General features: G+C 35.6%; 1 protein-coding gene across 4 annotated transcripts in view; it reads left to right on the forward strand.

Annotated features, from left to right (window-relative positions):
• FSTL5 (follistatin like 5) overlaps window positions 1–22,893 on the forward strand; it is a 693,844-nt gene that overhangs the window by 622,791 nt on the left and 48,160 nt on the right. For all 4 annotated transcript variants that reach the window (XM_055144641.1, XM_004606146.2, XM_055144642.1 and 1 more), the window contains 2 exons: window positions 6,911–7,018; window positions 12,334–12,458. In XM_055144641.1, the coding sequence (XP_055000616.1) occupies window positions 6,911–7,018; window positions 12,334–12,458 (233 nt within the window). The remainder of the gene's footprint in view (window positions 1–6,910; window positions 7,019–12,333; window positions 12,459–22,893) is intronic.

Genomic DNA, 22,893 nt, shown 5'->3' on the forward strand with positions numbered 1-22,893 from the left:
TTTTCTGGAGCATACAGATATGTGTATCTCAACTTTACAGCACTGACATCCCGGTAGTAGTGCACCAGATTGGATGGTGATGCAGTGTAAAAGCCAAACAGTCCAACTAAAACATTAACAAAACACAGAATACTTCACATGCAACAACAGCTTAGCAAACCCTCAGACGTGGACTGATGGTACTCTTGGTGAGGTACAACAATTTTTTTTTAGTGGAAATATTTTTTGTTCATTCCATTAGCAATGTATTGGTAACAAGCAATACAAAATAAATTATTGTGGGCCAGCTACAGGGGCAGGCTGGAGGGGCGGTTGGGGAAAAGGAGACGATGTTGGAGGAGAGGTGACAGCGGTGGTGAGATTGGTGTTGGGATAATGGATGCCCGCCATAAATAATCATGAACAACCTTGTAAACCATGTCGTTTAAATAAAGTAGGGGGAAGAAAAAAACAAAAGATTCCAGCTGGAGAGAGGCCTCTGACAGGTTTGTAGGTTGTGAATTTTACTGTGGCATTACTTGAGAAAGGGGTGTGGATTTCTGTGTTTTGTTTTTAATGAAAACACAAGTTCCATATTAGGGCACACTATGCCTTATCTATTCACTCTGAAGTCCCCTCCTCCTAATGCCATCATTCCGTAGGTATTAGGATTTTTTTCATTGCTATCTGGTGGTCTCTTGAGCTGGAGCGATAGCACAGTGGTAGGGCATTTGCCTTGCATGCTGCCAACCCAGGTACGATTCCTCCGCCCCTCTCGGAGAGCCTGGCAAGCTACCGATGGCATGTATGATATGCCAAAAACAGTAACAACAAGTTTCACAATGGAGATGTTACTGGTACCCACTCGAGCAAATCGATGAGTAATGGGATGACAGTGACAGTGACTGTGTTCTGGTGGTTTCACAAACATTAAAACTACATGAGGGAGGCAGTCAAAATGATCATAGGCTAGACAGAAATTAAGTCTCAGGAGATATTAATTAAATTAGTTCTTTTGACTTTCTAATACAGAACAAAGTTGTCAACAACATCAAGTATTTTTTTTTCTTTTTGGGTCACACCCGGCGATGCACAGGAATTATCTCTGGCTCATGCACTCAGAAATTACTCCTGGCAGTACTTGGGACGATATGGGATGCTGGGGTTGGCTGTGTGCAAGGCAAACGCCCTACACACTGTGCTATCACTCCAGCCCAGGTGTCAACAACATAAATGTAAACTTAAAACACCAAAACCAAGTTATATTAATAATCAAGAATAAATGTGTCGAATTCAAGTTGGGTTGCGATTTTATTTATTTATTAATATGTCGGGCTGTAGTGATAGCACAGCGGTTGGATGTTCGCTTTTCACGCAGCCTACCCAAGTTCCATTCCTCCACCCCTCTTGGAGAGCGCGGCAAGCTACCGAGCGTATGGAACCTGCACGGCAGAGCCTGGCAAGCTACCCGTACATATTGGATATGCCAAAACAGTAACAATAAGTCTCTCAATGAGAGACGTTGCTGGTGCTCGCTCGAACAAATCGATGAGCAATGGGATGACAGTGACAGTGATTAATATGTTATGGTGGTAGAACCCCCAGCTGTGCTCAGGGATTAATCCTCCCTTCTGTGCTCAGAATTACTTCTGGCAGTGCTCATGAACCATATGTGGTACCAGGGAAAGGATTCTACATGAGAATATGTAAGGAAAGCACCTTTATCCTCTGCACTATCTCTTCCATAAGGTTGTATTTTGTGGGAATTTTAACTTACATACTTTAACTACTAAGCTTTAACTTAAGAAATAAATAATAGGTAGAAAATAAAGTACTGTAACCAGATAATTTTAGAATTTAACAAAGAAGAAAATTGAAAGAGATAAAAAAGGTTATAAATAGGAAAACAACCCTAATTAATGAATAGAGGTTAAAAGTATTTAATGGGGCTAATTAAAAGGATAGACTCTTTTGGAATCTTGGCAACGGAAAGTATAAAAGTATAAAAGCCCCTAATAGCACTATTATAATTGCATACAAGAAAATATACATTCGCAGATTACAAGAGGAATCACACAAATGTTAAGGTAAAAGTCATGTTAATAAATTTTTAAAATGTAGAGGAAAAGAACAAATGAAAAGGAAAATTAAGTTTATTGCATGAAGCCCAAGGAGAAATTAAACATGGATATTATATTAGATGTTTTAATTAAAGTAACAGATTAAAAATAAAAGGAAAAAAAGAATATTTTTTCAGACAGTTTTAGAGGTAAAATTCCACAAAACTTTGAAGTAACATGGTAGTACTCTTGTAATCTTAAATTGCGTGTTTTTTATTTGGTGAATCACTTTCTATTGAGCTTCCTTTAGTTGCTGTGGATGTTTGTAGTTTCCCTAACTTGGACTGTTTACTATCCTACTGCATCACTTTCTGTCTAGAAAACAGTAAGAGTTGAGAATACCAGAGAACATACTATTGTCAGGAAAATGTGGAAAATTAATTACTGGATCAAAAGGGAGGGGCTAAAGCTTAAAGCATGTTAGGGGTTGCCCACACCGCTTCAGAGCAACATTTAGCCTGGTTTGATGGAGCTGAGTGTCATCTTTCAGTCAAGGAAAATAAAAATTTCTGAGCTATAGAGCATCCCAAATACTTTCCTGGAGAGGAGAGTGAAGTGGCAGCTGTAATCATTGGAGCCATTCTTCAGCAACTTATTCTGGCAAAATTTAGAGATCATGTTAGTAATATGAACTAAACGTTTTCATACTGGATATATTCACTCTAATATTCCTTCTAAATATTTTTAAAGATCTGTTCTTTACTTAACATATCTAAAATTTAGGTCATATATAATTCTTTGTTTTCAAATGTATGCTTTCTATCTTCTTTGGAAACATGCATCATATCAGTCTGTTAACCTGTTTAGATAATGAATTGAATAAATTTTCTACCTTCTGGGTGAAATAACATTCTTATATTTGTTTCAACTTTAGAGCATGTGAATTTTAATCCTCAACTATATTTGCTTAAAATTAATATTCTAACTCTGTTTTTATACTTAAAAATATGCATTACGTAGAATTTTAAGTTTCCTAAAAAATTCTTCCCGATTTAAATACAATACGTGTGGGGCTGAAGTGCTTGTACAGTGGGTAGTCAACCCATGTTCAAGCCCCAGGACTTCATAGGATCCCCCAAGCCTGGTAAAAGTGATTCCTGAGTGCACAGCCAGGAGTAAGTCCTGAGCACTGCTGTGTCTTTAAAATACAAATAAATAAATGAATATGAAAACTATAATTTTTGCAGATTTACATGTTAAACTCTCTGTTTTATCATTAATAACCAAGTCTAATTAAGGTTGAAAAAATAAGCTATTTAAAAATTAAAAGACATTTCTGGGTACTTAAAAATAAATTGGTGCTGAAGATATATTACAGGGGTTAAGGTCCTTGCCTTGCATATCATCAACTCTGGTTAGATTACTAGGAACTCGTATATGGAGCACTGAATACTGCCAGGAGTGATCCCTGAGCACAAATATTTGAGGACTGCCAGGTGTCACCCCATGCCAAAAGAAACAAAAAAATCCCTAAATTTTAAAGTAGTCAAGAAAGAGTGTTTTCAAGGATAAAACAACCCTTTTATTATATTTTTAATTTGATTGCATGAATCCCACCACCAATATGACCCTCCCTCCACCATTGTCCCTATGTTCCCACTCCGCCTCCAAACCTGCCCCCTTAGCAGCCACAAAATAATTTATATTGCTTGTTCTAGCTAAATGGCCTATGCATTTATAAAAAAAAAAATACTTCAGTAAAAGAAAATTTTTGAAAACTGTTTTATCTCATCACGGAGTCATTAAGTAATTTTCTGAGAGTTACTAAGCTGTTTGTTTCGAATGGCCCCTACTGTCCTATTGTGCTATTGTTTTTGTGTATCAAGCTTAGTTGGCTTCTGTGCTGTTTTCCTATCTCATTTGGTACTTGCCTAGAGGCCTGTCGCTATTGTGGAATCCCGAGGCATTTGCCCTGTTTCTGGTGACTCCAGGATCTGTAGAACAGGGCTGGTGATTTTACATAGAGTCTGCTCTGGGCGTGGCTACTGGGATATGAGTGGGGAAAGTCTTCCCACTTCCACTCCAAGAAGACCCCAGAGGTTTCACCCTTCAAACCCGTGTTGGGTCTGTCGCATAGCAATAGCTGTGAGGTCTGTGTGCTGCTGCCAGGACTGCGCTGGCCTGGAAGGGAAGGGACTGGGCCCGCCTCCCTCCACAGGGGCCCCAGAGTCAGCTTGTAGCCCAGCGCACCTGTGAGTTTTAGCAACCTGCAGTAGGCATACATTGATGGCCACTGTTGTATGATAAGGATATCAGGGGCAGGAGCAATAGCAAGCGGGTAGGGTGTTTGCCTTGTAACCTTCCGACCAGGGTTCGATTCCCAGCATCCCATATGATCCCCCGAGCACTGCCAGGAGTAATTCCTGAGTGCAGAGCCAGGAGTAACCCCTGTGCATGGACAGTTGTGACCCAAAATTCTGGAAAAAAAAAAGGATATCAAACTTTTAGATTCAATGTCAGGGTGCAGATTTTCTAAAACTATAGCACTTTTCTGAACTTGACCACCTCTTTCACCTAATACTGAATTTGATGTCAGTCTTGTTTTGTATCCAAATGCAGTGGCATTTCCTTACATCATGAAAAAAAAATCCTTTGTGTTTCTATATATCTCATGCATAAAGGAAAGAAGAAGCTAATTAAGAATGATGGAAATATAATCAATTTATAAAATTATAGAAAATAAAACACAATTTTCTAAGGTAGCACTGTGGCACTGTCATCCCGTTGTACATCGATTTGCTTGAGTAGCACCAGTAACGTCTCCATTGTGGGACTTCTTGTTACTGCTATTGTCATATTGAATATGCCACGGGTAGCTTTGCCAGGTTCTGCCGTGCATGCGGGATACTCTCGGTAGCTTGCCAGACTCTCCAAAAGGGACGGAGAACTGGAACCCGGGTCGGCCGCATGCAAGGCAAATGTCCTACCTGCTGTGCTGTCGCTCAAGTCCAATTTTCAAGTGCAGATTTTGAAATGAAGGTTATTTCCAAAATTTAACTTACTCTTAAAAGAAATAAATGAAGAGAAAAAGTAAATGAAGAGAAACACGTATTTCACATTTTAGTTCAATTCCGTTTTCAATTTTAATTTCTTCAATTTTATTTTTTGACAGCATAAAACTTTTCACTGTTCATGAAAATAATTATTATTAAGAATAGATCATTGGTATGTCTGCTGTCATTGAATGCATCAGCATAATTTCTGAGTGTTTCAAAAGTAAAAAGTCACAATGTTTTAATGGAATCTATAACCTCAATGCTGCTTTCAACATCACAGAGTTTAAGTGGCTACTTTTATTATTATTACAATTTGTTTGTGAATGGTGAACAAGTGATGTTTTGCTGTAGAAAAGATTAACTAGTAAACATCTGACCTCATTTTGTCTTCTGTGAAGCAAAATCAGGTTCTGCTTGGATGCAGAAGTGGCTTATTGTAACACCACGGGAGTATTCTTAAGTGTCATCAGCAGTCTCCTCTAGCCATTAGCACATTATCCTGAGAATCTACATCATTAGTTTAAATTAGGTTCACTTAATTAGCCAGCTGGTCCTTTCCTTGTCAGGCAGATAAACAGGCTTTGCTCACTATTCTTTTTTGTCAAGACTAAACCTCAAGTTCTATGTCACTGTTACTCATACTGTACTGGGTCATGACTAGTTTAGAATTATGTATGTATGTATGTATGTATGTATGTATGTATGTATGTATATAGCACTGTAGCACAGTCATCCTGTTGTTTATCAATTTGCTCAAGTGGGCACCAGTAATGTCTCCATTGTGAGACTTCTTGTTATTGTTTTTGGTGTATCGAATAAGCCACGGGTAGCTTGCCAGGTTCTGCCGTGGGCGCGGGATACTCTCAGTAGCTTGCTGGGCTCTCCGAGAAGGATGGAAGAATCGAATATACTTGTGTGTGTGTGTGTGTGTGTGTGTGTGTGTGTATGTGTGTGTGTTTCTTGTAGTTTTGTACTGGGGTCACACCCTCTGGTGATTAGGGCTCACTCTTGGCCCTATGCTCAAGGATCACTCCTGTCAGGCTCAGAGAACCACATGGGGTGCTAGGGAGCAAAAACGAACCCCTACAGTGTTTTCAAATATTTTTAAAAATTGTTTTATCAGTATCTTTACAAAGGAGTATAAAGTGAATATAAGTACAATTTTACCAAAAAATAAATAAATTGCTATTTATTTTTCTTCCAGGTCTTTGTAAAAATGTATTAAACAGGACATTGTACCTCTAAGTATTAAATGCTAATTATCATTGAATTTTACTATTAATTTCAATACCTTTTCTGTGGCACTCATTATTCACCAAATACACCTGAAACGCCTTATATTTACTGCATCACTTGATAACAACAAGTATAGACTCTTTCATGTGGTCACTTCACATTGGAAAAGGAAATCTACTGCCAAGTCCCAACCCTGCTGATAATTACATGGCTGTGTATATATATATTCAAATATGAATTTATAAAATTAGGTAGTTTAAAACTGAGAATTTTTTTTGTATCTGACACCTAATTTTCATATTTTTCTATGATATCTTGCATTTATTTATTTATTTATTTATTTTGCTTGGTTTGGGGCCAAACCTGGCAGGGGTCAGTACACCTATCTCTCTCTTAAGGATCACTCCTGGTGGTGCTCAGGGATCCTTTGCACTTGCCAAAGATTGAAATGGGGTTGACTATGTGTGAAGTAAAAGCCTTACCCTCTGCATTTTCTCTCCAGGTTCCCCTGACTTGGTTTTAAATGGATGTTTTAATCTAAACTATACATCTTTTTTTTTTCTATTCCTGTTTTTATAGGCAGTAAGCACTGATCCTGTCCCAGTTAAATTACACTATGACAAATCACATGATCAAGTCTGGGTGCTAAGTTGGGGAACCAAGGAAAAGACTTCTCCCACATTACAGGTAAGTACCTTTCAGAATATTCGATGAAGTAATTACCTGAAGTCTCGCATTGCTAACTGGATATTCAGTCATTTAACAATTCTTTCAGTACAGAACTGTCCTTAGTCACATTTTTTTCTATACACTAAAAGGGTAGAGACTGAAACTTTTTTTATATAGTTGGATTGGAAAAATCTTGTATGTGCACTCAATATTAAATTCTTATGCAAACCAGAAAAACAAAGAATAATCTATAGTGACAAGGCTGATATCTTAAGGGGGAAATGTCATAATTTATTTTTCAACAAATTCCTGCCTGTGTAGCTTTCAGGATATTTTTCTTGTTTATATCTCATTATTCAGAATAGGACCTGGAGGGCGGGTCTCTGATTAACAGACTCAAAGAATTAAGTAGTTACTCAAAGATGATCTACATTTTCTCCAAATAAGTGTTATTTGTTATCTAATGGATTTATTTCTAATTATGAATATGTGCATTGATGCCATTTTGTGGAGTCTGTTTCTGTTTTGAAATTATCTACATGAGAATTTAATGGAGCAAATATATGCATAAGTCTCTATGTATACACATAAACATTTTGGCAATGAATCTTTGGCACAGTTTCAGATTTTTGTTACATTTTAGACAAAACAGAGTAAAAGGATATAGATAACAAGAGAAATGAGAGAATTTTGGTCTGGAAATGAATTTTATTTGTTTATGAAACCATCTTGTGATTGTATACGGACTTGAATATACTTATGTTAACAAAGTTCTAAGTTATTCAACTCTCACCACTTTTCAGTAATTCTGTTGAAGTAAGTCTTTATATTTACAGTCAGTTCTGACAAATACAACTTGAAATTTTTAAAAATATTTTTAAATATTTCAAATATTTAAATATAGTTAGCATGAGAAGTCTTGAGAAATAAAGCATATCAAAGTAACTAGCAAAGAAATTATTTAAAAAATTTCTTTAGAAATGTGGATTTGAAGATTTTTAAGACATAGTACAATATTTCAGTTCTGTATTGAACTGGAGCCATAGCACAGAGGCTAAGGCATTTGCCTTGCACGTGGCCAACCTGGGTTTGATTCCTCTGTCCCTCTCGGAGAGCCCAGCAAGCTACCGAGAGTATATCGCTCCCACAACAGAGCCTGGCAAGCTACCCATGGCATATCCGATATTCCAAAAACAATAACAACAAGTCTCACAATGGAGATGCTTCTTGTGCCTGCTCGAGCAAATCGATGAACAATGGGATGACAGTGCTATATAGATCAGTTCTGTATTGGTAAAAAAAAAAAAATCATAGTATCTCCAAATTTGACATTTTAAGCAAAATAATCTATCAGTCATCCTTTTTAGCTTGAACATCTGGTTTATTTTTATATTTCTTTTTTTTCTTCTTCATTTTTGGACACACCCAGCTGTGCCCAGGTCTTCCACTCCTGGTGATGCTCTGGCAACCACATGGAGTGCCAGCAATCAAACCCAGGTTGGACACCTACAAACACCCTTGCGCTGTACTTCTCAGCCCCACCTGGGTGCTTTTTCTGTATGTGATCTGAAAGCAGACAGGCAACTGCAGTCCTCTGAAAACTGTAATTAGAAGGTCGAAAAGATCACCCTGCAATGTCTGTCACCTGGCAATTTTGATGCGCTGAGTATCTGAAGTCCCCTCATGTGAAAGCTTGTTGTTTAGACTGACCTCTTCCTAGCAGCCTTGCCCAGGCTACGGGACAGTGATTGTGCAAGCCCCGTTCAGTTCAGCTCTAGACTCCACAATTTGCAGTGTCTCCACCACAGTCTGTTGTTCAGTGAATCAGACGCTCTGCTCAGATTCCAAGTGGCAGTACAAGAGAGCTAATCGCACGCAAAGAACATCTTGATTGTAGACAACTGTTAAAAAGCTATTCTTAATAGTTAATCAATTCTAGATGATTTATATTTTGCATTGAAGTATAATACAATAAGATAGATAAATTCAAATGAATATGTATGATTTTAAAAAATATTTTATTCTTAGGAATTGTTTTAATAAAAGTAAAGGAAAAAAAAGTAAGCTGAGTTTGTAAAAGCTTTGGATTCCTTCTTCTCATGTGTTGTGTCGATCTATAGTCTTCCTAGCGTAGCATTATTTGCAGTGTAGCTTAGGCAAACTCATTAGATAGCATACATAGATGGAAGAAAATGGTTTTGAAGAGGCGGTAAGTAATTTCCCACACATCATCGTGTCTTTTAGAAGCTGATTATTTTGATTTGATTATCTTTTAATATGCTAAGATTTAATGAAATTTTAAAGTATTTGTTGAATTGGAAGTAAAGGTAGATTTCATACAGGAGAGTTGAAAATGATAGCATACAAATTAGTAGTTCTCTTCTTTAACCAGTAAGCCAGTACCATTTTCTTAGAAAGACTTGACTTCAGAAATGTCAAAACAAATGGGGTGAGAGTTAGTATAGCAATTAGGGCATTTGCCTTGCTTGTGACTGACTGTAGTTCAAGACCCAGCATTGTGTATGGCCCCATGAGCCCCTCCAGGAATGATCCCTAAGCTCAGAGCTAGGAGTAAGTCCTGAACACTGCCTGGTGTTGCCCAAAAGCAAAGCATGACAATATGTATTCATAAGTAATTATCGACTAATAGTATTATTATAAAACACGCCTAAGATAAATGGGGAAAAAAAAGTTTGAAAAAAAAAACAGAAAAGATTTCCCACTGATAAAACTGAATTCATCATGTTAAGAATATAAAGTCCCTCATTTTGAATGTAGAGTTACTGTTTTATAGTGTTAAAAGATTGTGCTGAAAAATGAGATTGCTGCTAAGATTTAAAAAACCCAAAATCTTCTTTTGCCCTAGTACAAAATACATTACAAGGGTTCCTGTTGACTCTTGAGGGTACAAAAGAATCTTATCAGGATTCTGAAAGCACTGCATATTATTTTAAATTTTCCTTTCATTTTATTAGAATTTAATGTATATATTTCTGCCTATTATGAACTAAAATGCATTTTTTTCTGTGATATGTGCAATTAATAAAATCCATAAACTTATGATACTAGGCATTAAAGCAGTGATTTTCCTATTTTTATTCTCAGAAGACTACTCAAAATTATCATACTTATTTCCTTCTTTTAAAAACACATTTATGCTCGATGAAATTTAGGAAATGCTGTTCTAATAATCATGCATCTGTCATCTGCATAGTTTTGCAATTTGTTTGTAATGTCTTTTCAAATGCACAATAATTAGGGAAGAAAATATCCCCAGGAAACAACTTGGAATAAAGTTCTTACATTTTGCTTTTGGCTAGGAAGTGGGCCCCAGCCAGATGGGGTGACAGTAGGGGGTAGCAACCATGGACTTGTGGAGACTTTTTACATAGACCTGCGGCGGGATGCCAGTAGGAATGAACAGGTGCTGCTGCAAGGCGGGTCCTAGGGCTCAGCATCATCATGGATCAATTTGTGTGTGCTTGCTGTTTGTTGGCTCTGTCTTGAGTTTGACGATCCGCTATTCCCAGCTCATGTTCACAGGGAGAAGGACCTAGAACCATCAGAGAGCAAAGTCTCTACTGAATTACACTACAGAAATGGCATCATATTTGTTATAACTTCTGACTGTGCCAGGCATAAAAGAGATGCTCAGTAAATAAACCTTTGGTTTGTTCGGAGTGAAAATTTTTGCATCAACAAGACTGGGATACACTGCATTTCAGTTTAGTTTGACTATTAATCGTCGGATACTTACAAATTACTTACTATACATAGTGGCATATGGCAAGCCCTCAGTAAAGCTATTTTTGCTGTCATTTTTAAAAATATTATTAGTAGTTTTATTAGTAATTTAAATGTGATAATGTGTAATATTTTCAGAGAGATACACTTCTATATAAATTAGAAGAATGAAAATTCAGCTCCTCTTATTTTTTTCTGGAGTTGTATTAAATTTTTATAATCACTATTGTGACTAATTCATGCCCAGTACTGACTATTTGCATATCTTCATTAACGAAATAGGTATACAGTTATTAGGACCTTATAAAAATAATTTGTTTTTAATTCCCCTGGGTATGAGGTAAAGATAAGTGGGATTATAAAATTCTGCCAATGAGGTCTGTTGGGAATGGAAAAAATCAAGGTATTTGGCTGCTCTATCTAAAAAAACTACCTGAAGCAGACCATAGATATTCTGCCAGATCACTCTGGGAATATTACAGAAATAGAAGGGAACCTTTATTTCCTAGGCACTAAACTGTTAATATTTCTTTTCGTTTCTCTTTTTTAAAAATTATGGCATAACTAAGCTTATCATGGCTGTTTATCTATTTTAATGAATATGACAATTTACTCAGTGCCTCAAAAATAGCTGTATAGCACTATCTACTGTCATCCCATTGTTCATGGATTTGCTCAAGTGGGCACCAGTAACGTCTCCATTGTGAGACTTGTTACTGTTTTTGGCATATCGAATACAGCACGGGTAGCTTGCCAGGCTCTGCTGTGCTGGCGGGATACTCTGGGTAGCTTGCTGGGTTCTCAGAGAGGGATAGAGGAATCGAACCTGGGTCGGTCACATGTAAGGCAAATGCACTACCCGCTGTGCTATCGCCCCAGTCCACCTCAATAATAATAATAATTACAATAATAATAATAATAATAATAATAATAATAATAATAATAATAATGCTATTTACTGTTGTCATGATAAAACAAAAGAAACAGTTCTGAAGGAAGAAAAATCTATTTTACATGAGAGTCTGTCAATCATGAAGAAGGCTAATATGCTTGCCACATGGACAAAGGATTGGAAAATGGAGAAACAAAGGCAGATAGATGAGCAGTTTGAAAGACTAAATGACACAACGAATTCACAGGGGTAGTGACCAAAAAATATGGAGTATGAGAAATCTGAAGGACAATGATAAGACTTGAAGTATAATAGATGTAATATGATATGAAGAATAAAAAAGTTCAAATATTGTGATATTTTCTGGTAATGACTACAAAAGTTAAAAATTTAGAAATAATGCTCTTTGATAAAATCTTACTGCTACCTGTTTTTATATTTTTTCAATTTGTAGCAGGAAAAAAGTTTTAAAATATTGTTTTATCTTAAAATTTCCTAAAGCTAAATGCCTCCTATGATCTGTTTTGGAGATTTTAGTTCTATGTTTCAAGTTTGGTTCTATAGGAAAGGCTATTTTTGTATTGACTACATATGAATGATGCTGTTATAAAGAGAAAGAAAGCTGATATTGCTTTGATGCCACCTGTGTACAAAGTGAATGCCTTGGAAAGATCCAAAAAGAATTTGTTCTCTCTAGGTAATAACACAGGCCAGTGGAAACGTGCCTCATCATACCATCCACACACAACCTGTGGGAAAACAATTTGACAGAGTGGATGATTTTTTCATTCCAACAACAACACTGATCATTACCCACATAAGGTAAGTACTAAAATGTGTCATCCACTTAGATTTTTCTTTTATTTTGACATTCAACCATAGTAAATCACTAAAAACAATTTTTCAGATATAAAGCATTTGAACATATAATTGCATCTGATTTAACTTTTATCTTATCTATTTAAGTATATTAATGTGGGCTGATTTTTTGAACTTCTAAGTCATATATGATAGGGAAGTGAAATTAAATATTTTAGTTTACAGGTTAATGCTTTTGCAAGTTCTCATTAGGGTTTTTTCTCATTAATTTTTTGTAAAATACTAAAATTTCAGGAACACAAAATTATTTAAACAATCAAATCACTTTTTAAAGAGGAGAATTTTGAACTTAGCATGGTATGCTACTCTTTTAGAAATCGTGTGTGTGTGTATGTGTGTGTGTGTGTGTGTGTGTGTGTGTGTGTGTGTGTGTGATTTGATTTGTGCAGGGGCAGACCCAGTAAGGCTCAGGTCTTGTTCTTGTTGTTCTTGGCTCTGCACACAGGGACCTGCCTATCGGGACTCCGGAGACTATGTGGAGTAATGGGATTGATTTCTGGGTCAGCCGCTTGCAAAATTAGCACCTTGTGTGCTGCCCTCTCTGTCTGGCTCCTATCCACTTAATATATTATAATAATGTTCTTGAATTATTTTTCCATATGAAAATCAATATATAATTGCATTAAGATGGTGGTTAATTTAAATTTTTTAAGATATGAATTTTCAGTGTTTAGTTGACATATTCTCTGTATATGTTTATGCTATGAAAACAAAATAACTGCTGAGGCCAGAAAGATAGCACAGCAGTTTGGGCACTTGCTTTGCACATGGTCAATCCAGGTTCAATCTCGGTGTCTAGATATTTCCCCTGAAACCTGCCAAGAGTCCAGAGCCAGGAGGAAGCCCTGAACAACTCCAGATGTGCCACCCCAAAACAAATAACTACTAATTGTAGGATTCCAGCATTTTTCTAGAAATCATTTAAATGCTTAAAGGGGAGAATTTTAATATATAGTGATTTTATTATTATATAATTTATTGATGTGTTTAATGTTAATTTCTTAGCATTCAGTGTTTAGAATTGCTTAGACATATTGAATTTGGCTATTTCTCAAGAGAATTGATTTTTATTGATTATCTTGTCCTTAATAGAGTAAAACATGTATAGACCAGGCAGATAACCCAATAGGTTGAGCATATATATGCTCTGCATGTGGGAGGCAGCGATCAGTTCTCATCATGCAAGTCCTATGAGCTCTGCCACACACAGCTCCATGGCACAGAACAGGGAAGGAGCCATGAGTGCAACAGGGTGTGACCCAACCCTGGAAAAAACTTACATCACCTAAAAGTTGGAATAGCAAGAATTGTGAAAAAGTGCCAAATTCCCCATGCAAATATAATAAGGGGAATCAATTACTGAAATATTTATCTTAGTCAAGATTTGCTCAAGTGGGCACCAGTAACGTCTCCATTGTGAGACTTGTTCTTACTGTTTTTGTCATATCGAATATGCCATGGGTAGCTTGCCAGGGTCTGCCGTGCAGGCAAGGATACTCTCGGTAGCTTGCCATGCTCTCCGAGAGGAACTGAGGAATTGAACCTGGGTTAGCCTCATGTAAGGCAAAAGCCTTACTCTCTGTGCTATCACTTTCATACATATAGAAGCACATAAACACGCATACATACAAATACATACATATATATATATACGCTTCTTTGTGCTACCATATATGTTTTAAAGGAGTTTAATATATTTGTTAAAGAATTGAGCAGTATTCTAAGAACGCTTATTATGTGCTTGGCAAAAAACTGATCAGAAAACAATAGTTTGTTGCAATCATTTGTGGAAAAAATAGCATTTATTGAAAATTCTGAGTATTTGAAAATTATCTTCATTAAAACCACTAAAACAGATAAATTACATATCTCACAGCAGTAATTAAAGTAATTGAGGACTGAAGCAAAGAACTTAAAATGGTACCAGTTGAGATGGAACCTAAAGATTAGATGATGTTTTAATACATATGTGATGAGGATAAAATAAATTTTAATAAATATCCCTTTGACATTTTTAGTTGTAGATTATTACTAATAAATATTTGAGCATATAATAGTTATTTCTTCTATTATCACTGTATTTAATACTGTTATGATACTATTGGAGTAGTGGCATAATAATATTAAATGGAATTATTTGTAATTAGTTAATATTATTAAATAATATATAATGATTATATTATATACTATATTATATTATATTATCAAAATTTATTATATTATCAAATTATATTATATTATCAAATTATATTATACTATCAAATTTTAAATTATAAAATGCACTATTAATATAATTTAAGGGATCTAATGCCATGTATCTGATACTAATGTGTAAACAGCATATAGTTTGGGATATTATTTTCTGTCATAACAAATAAATTGTTTTATTGTGTTTAGTTAGTAAGGGCAAGGGTTTATTTTTGCTTATATAGAGTATTATGTATGTATATATATATAAGATTTTTAGTGATTAGAGTCAACATTAGTAGTAACGATCATTACAAAACTATCCAAATAATGTAAGCAATTATAGGGTAAAATTTTATCTTAGTTACTTCTTCATATTAATAAGTTAGATTGGAAGATATGCTTGAGAATATATTTAAACAGTGTGTTTCTTTTAAGGAGATATAATGAAATTCATAATTTTTTTGCTAATATTAGGAACAGTTCCAGATTCAATTACAGCAACCCTTACTGCATACAAAGTTCCATTTTAATGAACATGCATGATCATCAAAATTCCTATTGCATTTCAAAGTAATTATTCCTATTACTATGTTAAACAGTAAGAGTGAAAATTAACAGGATTTCCAAAAATAAACTGTTCAATATGTAAAGCATATTACACATAATAAAAATGTGTTTCACATCAGGAAAACCTGTGGATATATATTATACATAAGAATATATTTATATATATATTATATACAGTGATTTCTCCTACCATTTTCATATATCACCAACAATATTTGGCATGGGTTTAAGTATGTGTTACTAACATTTAATACTTTTGTCAATTTTGCTTCTCAGTATTTGAAATTATTTTCTATTTTGTTCAGCAAATATTTTCATTTTAGGAAAAAGGTTCTGACAAACAATATGTGTTTAATTAATATCAGCTCTTTTCCTCTGACCCCATACCACCCTAATTTCCTGTTCTTTTTTATTTCAACCCTTTCAATTCAAACAATTTATATCTCCAATGTCTGAAAACCTCCTTGATAAGTGTCAAGACTTTATGTTCTTACTACTTAAAAATGGTAGGGACTTAATTTATATTTCTTAGAACCAGAAGTGATGAAGAAAGTGCTATACTATTTCCTAAACCACAGCATTGTATAGAGTTATAACATATTACTTATATTGAGGGAAGAACTTGTTAATTTGCTTTTGTGTATGGAGGGCAGGAATGCATGCTTTTATGGTCAGACCCACTGACTCTTGGGGCTTACTCCTGGTTTTGTGCTCTGGGATCAATCCTGACAAGGCTTGGGAAATTGTGCTGGGAATTGAACCCTGGTTGACTGCACAGAGGCAAGCGCCTTACCTGCTGTACTATTTCTCTGATCCAGGAATGTATTTCTTATGAATTGTATTTCTTAGTGCCTAACACAGTATTGAAAGTGTTGTCATAAGAATGAGTTGTCTTAAAGATATGAGTTGTTTGGCATGGTAAATAGCGGTAGTAATAATTTCTTTCTCAGAAATAACTAAGCCTGAGTGACTCAATGAAATGACTCACCATTGAGTATGTGAACTCCGCCTTCTTACTTTAGTCCTTTCAATGAACAGGAATAAAATAACATTTTCGTAATCGTGAAATAATCTTGTATAATTAACCTGCCTTCTGTCCTTACACAGAAGCTGCATTGTAATAATTTGATAGAAGAGCAAATACATAATTTAAATAATGGAATAAATCATAAAATTTTAGAAATCACTCTCTTTTTAAGACAGTTTCAAATAGTTAGAACTTTTGAGCCAGAGTAATAGTACGAGTTGGAAGGAATCCTTGCCTTACATGTGACTGACTGACCCAGATTTGAACCCCGGCACTCCAGGTCATTCCCAGCACCCTGCCAAGAGTGTTCCCTGAGTGCAGATCCTGAGTTCCACAGTGTATGACGTAAACTACCAGAAAATTATTAGAACTTTCAAAATTCTCAAAATTCACATTTAGTTTCAATTTTCAATATCCTGAGTAGTTTAGATTGCTAGAAATCAATTTTCATTTTAAAGAATCTGAAGAGTGGTGATATAATTCAGCAATAGAACACTTGCTTCATACGTACTGGGCACTGGACTCAATGCCTCAGAAATATGTGTGTGTGTGTGTGACACACACGGGATCTAAGAACTAGAGCTGGGTGCCATCCATCGTTCAGATCCTCTGAGGAATTCCATTCCATTCCTGAGTAGCATACTTAGCCTAATTACGAATATCCCTTCATCATCCTGTTGATTAAAATCATAGTATAGGGACAGAGTGACATACACTAGACAGGTGCTTTCCTTGCTCACAACTGACCCAGCTTTTATTCCCAGAATCTTGTATGGTCCCTGAGCCTGCCAGAAATGATACCTGAGTGAAGAGCCTGGAGTCATCCCTGAGCACTGTGTTATCCCCCATATACAGCAAAACAAATACAAACGACAACAAAGAAAACCATAATGGTGGGGCCACCGAGATATTCCAAGCAGTTTAGTCCCCAACATTCAAAATGGTCCCCTAAGCACCACCAGGAGTGATTCCTAAGTGCAGAGCGAGGAGTGAGCCCTGAGCACTATCAGGTGTGATTCCCCCCTGAAAAAAATTATTTTTGAACTGTATCTAAAATGCAAAATTATCCAGATAGGTGAAATCTTAGAAGACTGTTAAGATTAAAATACATGTATAATTCACACAAGAATTATATACATTTAATGTTATAAAAATTAGAATAATTTCATATCTCTTTAAATCAAGTCCTCTATATGTGTGAAATGTGGCATGCTTCGTTATTATACTTAGACTTTGTATTGAATGAACTAAGTCACATCATAACAATGCAAATTATGTTTGAATGTTATTATAGTTCTACTGGTCTTAAATTTTATATGACGTTCTTTATGCATGGATAGGTGTGCAGCACAAGAAATTCTTAGACCGCAGGAATGTACTTGAGAATTTAATTTTTTCTTCTATGTTTCTTAGTTTACTTTTCATTGGGGTAGCAAAGGGTTTTCAAGAATATAAATGTTTACAGTACCATTCCCTGACCCCTGTTAAACTGCCATACCTCATAACCAGGGTCATTCTCTCTACTACAGAAATTGCATGAGATTGCACAGTTTAAGGCCTCCGTCTCCAAGAATTTAGATTCCCATTCCTTAAGCTGATACCTGCGCTTCTGACCAACTGGATAGAGATTAGAGCCCATACTAATTTGGTGCAACAGCTTACAGAGTTTAGTTTGACTGCATTTCCAACTCATTACTGCAGAGTGTAACTGAGGAGCAGCCAGAGAGAAGAGATGAACAGGAAGGCGGGTTAGGAATGGAAGTTACAGTCCTCTGTAAACACATTATATTCTCAAGGCTGGCAGCCCCTGTCCTTAGGTGCTACCCAAAAGTCATTTTATTCACATCACCTCAAACATACTGATAATCACATCTTGGGGACCTTGAACCAGAAGTACTGAAGAGCAAATACATAAGAGAAAAATTCTTTGGTCTTTTGTATAATTAATAGTATAATAAAATAATGGGAGATTGAGTGGTTTATGTCATACAGTTTTAATGAACCAGAAATTAAAAATTAATCTAAAAATAAATTATTTTTGAACCAGTTTCATAATTATGATAACATTCCAAGCAACTAAATAGAAGGAAGGGCATTGTTTTAATCACATGATTGGGTTTTAGATTTGGTACTGTACTGAAGGGTTAAAAATTTCAATTTCAATTTCAATTGAATATGAGAGGTATATAGATTAAAATTTAATGTGCAGGTGGTACTAGAATTTGCATGCAAAAAGATTAAAAGATGACATTAAGAAAATTATATTATTGTGTCTTTTAAAATGTCTATGTAAATATTAGAGTGGTTTGAAGACTTGAGAGAATATGAGAAGTTAATGAGGTGGTAGATATCCAAACAATAAATGAGGAAACTTTTCACGTAAGCTCTACTGAAAATTGTTTTTAATCTTTTATAAAAAAATCTCTTATTTTTAGTATTTGGAAACTTTATATGGTATTCTTGGATAAGTGCATGCAGTTTCCAAAGGCCAAAAACATAAACTACCACAAATACAAGAATAAGAAGAGAGTTTTTCTTCTTTTTTTCCTCCCTCTAATTTTTATTAAAGAACCATATTTTACAAAGTTACTGATAGTTGTCTTTTAGGCATACAGTAATTAAACTTTCTTAGGTCTTTTTTTTTTTTTCAATGTCCCTTCATTTGTTTGGGGGCCATACCCAGGAGTGCCCCAATGTAATTCTGACCCTGTGCTCAGGGATATTCCTGGCGGTCTTGGGGAGCATATGGAGGTGCCAGAGGTTGTATCCAGGTCAGCTGCATGCCTTACTCACTGAACTTCTTGCTCCACCCCCTTTTATTTACTTTGTTTCTTACAGCTTTTATTCATGCTTTGTCATAAATAAAAGTAGGTGGGGAGGTAGAGAAAAACATCAAGGTAAAATATTTTGAACTAGATTATAAGGGAAAAACGAAAATTTTATTTTTAAGAATCACGGTTGTATATTAATTTTTAAGTTTTTAATATTCAAAAATTAATCTTGATACATATTAAACAGAAGTCACTTGATAAAAAATATTCATTTTGAGCTCATCTTTAGTAAAATCTACAAATCCTATTTCTTCCGTCTCTTGTCTTCATAGTGAATGACCAACAATAGATTTATGGCCATCTAGTCAAGCATGATAATGTTAATCACAGTGGGAGAACACTGAGTATAATTACAGGAAAAAAAAAATTGCCTACTCTTATAAGTAGAAAAGGAAGGTGATACTATTTGAGGTATCTAGAAATACCTGCCTGAGAATCCACTCCAACACCACCCTGTGAACACACAGCCTAAAATTTGAAGGGACTCAATGTTTGTGTTCCGTTTATCTTGTACTGTATCTTTAAATACCCCTAACTTATTTATTTTTTAATCTTAAATTATTTATTTGGGCTTCTGGTCCACACTAACTGTACATAGGGTTTATGCCTGGCTTCCTGCTTAAGGGTTACTCCTGGCAGGATTCAGCAGGGACTATATGCCGGGATCTGATCTACGTTAGCTGCAATTAGGCAAGAATCTCCCTGGTGTATAATTTTTTTTCTGAGCCCCTTTTGGAATTTTATTTTCAAAACTCTTTTAGATACCATGGTTTACAATACTGTCAATAGTTACCTCTCAGGTATATAATGTTCCAAGACCACACGCAATTATCTGAATGTCAGGATCCCCAACCCACGCCCCTCACCAAGTATCTCAAAGTCTTCTCCCACCATCTACTTCTTACCCTGCCACCTTCAAATTTTCAGTAAATGCAGGCTGACTTGGGGATTTGTTGCCATTGGTCACTTATTACTCCCTTATGTGTTTGTCTCTCCCCTTCTGATAAGCTTCAGTCAGCATGATACACCCTAGTTCCACTGACTTAGCAGTGAATTTGCAAAAACTTAGCAGTGAATTCTAGGATCCCAACTTTTTGTTTGCTTGTTTTTGGAGCCACACCAGGTGGCACTCAGGGCTTCCGCCACTCTACACTCAGCGTTACTCCTTACGGTGCTCAGCACCCCAGCCCTGAAGTATTACATTGTGTGTACATACCACTGGTACTTTATTTACCCACCTGTTCTTGGACAATTATGCTATTTCCAGATCTTGAATATTATGAATAGTGCTGCATTGAACAGGAGACTACAAATATCTTTTTGAAATAAGATTGTTGTGCTCCAGGCAGGTGCCAAGAAGTTGCATTCCTGGGTCTTATGGAAATTCAATTATTAATTTCCTCTTAAGTATCCATTTTATTTTCCGAAGATACAGAAACTTAAGACATCCCTGTGAGCAGTAGATGAATATTTACACAGCAGATTTCCCCTTCAATATCTCCCAACCATGGCTGCTCTTACTCTTGATAAATGTTCGTTTCACTGGTGTAAACTGATATCTCATAGATGTTTAGATCTGCATTTTCCCAGAGAAAAGTAAGAGAGAGCATTTTTTTGTTTCTCCGTTTGCCCATTCATCATCTGTGTATATCATTTTTGAGATGTTTGTTCAGCTTCTCTTCCAATGTTTTGGGTGTGTTTTTTTTTAATTTAATGTCGAGTTTTTCAGGTACTTTTATATCTTAGATATTGGCCTCTCTTAATGTATCGTAAGCAAACGTTTTCTCTCAGTCCATAGGATAACTTATTAATCTAGCCATTGTTTCTCTTTCAGTTTAGAAATTTCTTTATTTGATGCAATCACTTTTTTTTTTTTGCTTCTGTTTGCTTAGCCAATGGCATTGAGTCAAAGGCCTCTACAGTCTGGTTTATATGTCGGCCTACCATTTCCATGACATAATTTATGGATTTGTGAATAAAGTATAAATTTTATATCCATTATTAAATTTGGTGAATATTATAAGATGGGTATCCAAGTTCATTTTTGTTTCTTTAGTTTTGCTTGTGATGAACCAGTTTTTCCAGCACCATTTATTGAAGAGATTTTCCATATTCTACTCTATACACCTAGATTCTTTGTTGAAAAGTAACTGTCCATATAATTGAGGGTCTGTTTTGGGGGCTCTAAAATCTCTTCCTTATACCTGGAGAGTCTGCCTTTATCCCAGTATCAAACAATCTCGATTACTATAGCATGATAGTAAAATTTAAAATAGAGAGAAATAAAAGCTACCATCTCCTTTTTTTCCCCACTATTTATTTTGCTCCTTGGAGTCCATAATTAGTCCATTGTTTTATTAATACAGTTTTATGAAATTTGGTTCATGTCCTTAAAAAAGTGTTAGGGGAATTTTGATGAAAGTTGCTTTGAATCTGTATAGTGATTTGAAGAAATGGTTATATAAGCAATGTTATTCTTCCAGTATATTAATACAAGGTATTTCTCTATTTCCTAATTTTCTGTCTCTTTTAATAGTGACTTATATTTTTATTTAAGTATTTATTTGGTTTATTTGGACCAAAGTGTGAATAGGGTTTTTATAAATTTTATTTCTCTAACCATTTCATTTTCTGCATATAAAAATTCCATGGATTTCGTTATATTAATTTTATAGTCTTTCACTTTATTAAGAATGATTATTGTACCTAGGAGTGTTTCGTAGGATCTTTAGGACTTTCTATCTATAGTATGTTAGTTACAAATAATTATAGTTTGCCTTCTTTTCCATTCTTGATTTTCCTAAATATCTCTCCTTTTTTTTTTTCTTTTGGCTTTTTGAGTCATACCTGCCTCCTGGCTCTGCACTCAGGAACTATTCCAGGCAGTATTCAGGGGACCATATGGGATATGGAAATTGAACTCAGGTAGACTATATGCAAGGAGATCACCCAGGCCCATTATCTCTTTCTTGACTAATTTCAGTGGCAAGTTCCTCGAATGCTATGCTAAGCAATAGTTATGAGAGTGGACATCTTGTCTGGTGCTATCTCTTTGAGGAAGAGCTTTCAGTGTTTCACCGAGTATGGTGTCAGTTCTGAATTGGTGGTAAATGGCTTTAACTATACTGGGGGAGCTAAAGTCCTCCTATACATATTCTGTGGAGTCTTTATTATGTGGATGTTGAATCTTACCAATGCTTTTCTGAATCTTTGATCATGTTATCTTTATATTTTTTGCATTATTGTATACTATTATTTCAATTGTGTATATTAAATCATCCTTGCACCCTTGGGATAAATCTCACTTGAATACAGTGTTAGTCATGATGTATCTACCATTTTAATGGATTGCTGTGCTTGGTTCAGTCACTAAGCTGTCACTATCATCCCATTGCTCATCGATTTGCTTGAGCAGGCACCAGTAACGTCTCCATATGAGACATGTTGTTACTGTTTTTGGCATATCCAATGCACCACGGATAGCTTGCCATGCTCTGCTGTGCGGGCAAGATACTCTCGGTAGCTTGGTGGACTCTCTGAGAGGGACAGAGGAATCAAACCTCGGTCAGCTGCATGCAAGGTAAACACCCTCTCAACTGTATTCCACCCTACTTGTTCAGTAATACTTTTTTTTTTTTTAAATCTCTCCAGCCCTGGTTATTGTTTTACTGTCCTTATTAGTGACTGGGCTGTTCATGTGTTCTGTTTCCTCTTTGTTTTCAATAGTATAGAATTCCAAAAATGTTTTCCATGTTTTTTAGGC

This window comes from Sorex araneus, chromosome 7 (genome assembly GCF_027595985.1).
Source record: "Sorex araneus isolate mSorAra2 chromosome 7, mSorAra2.pri, whole genome shotgun sequence".
Lineage (NCBI taxonomy): Eukaryota > Metazoa > Chordata > Mammalia > Eulipotyphla > Soricidae > Sorex > Sorex araneus.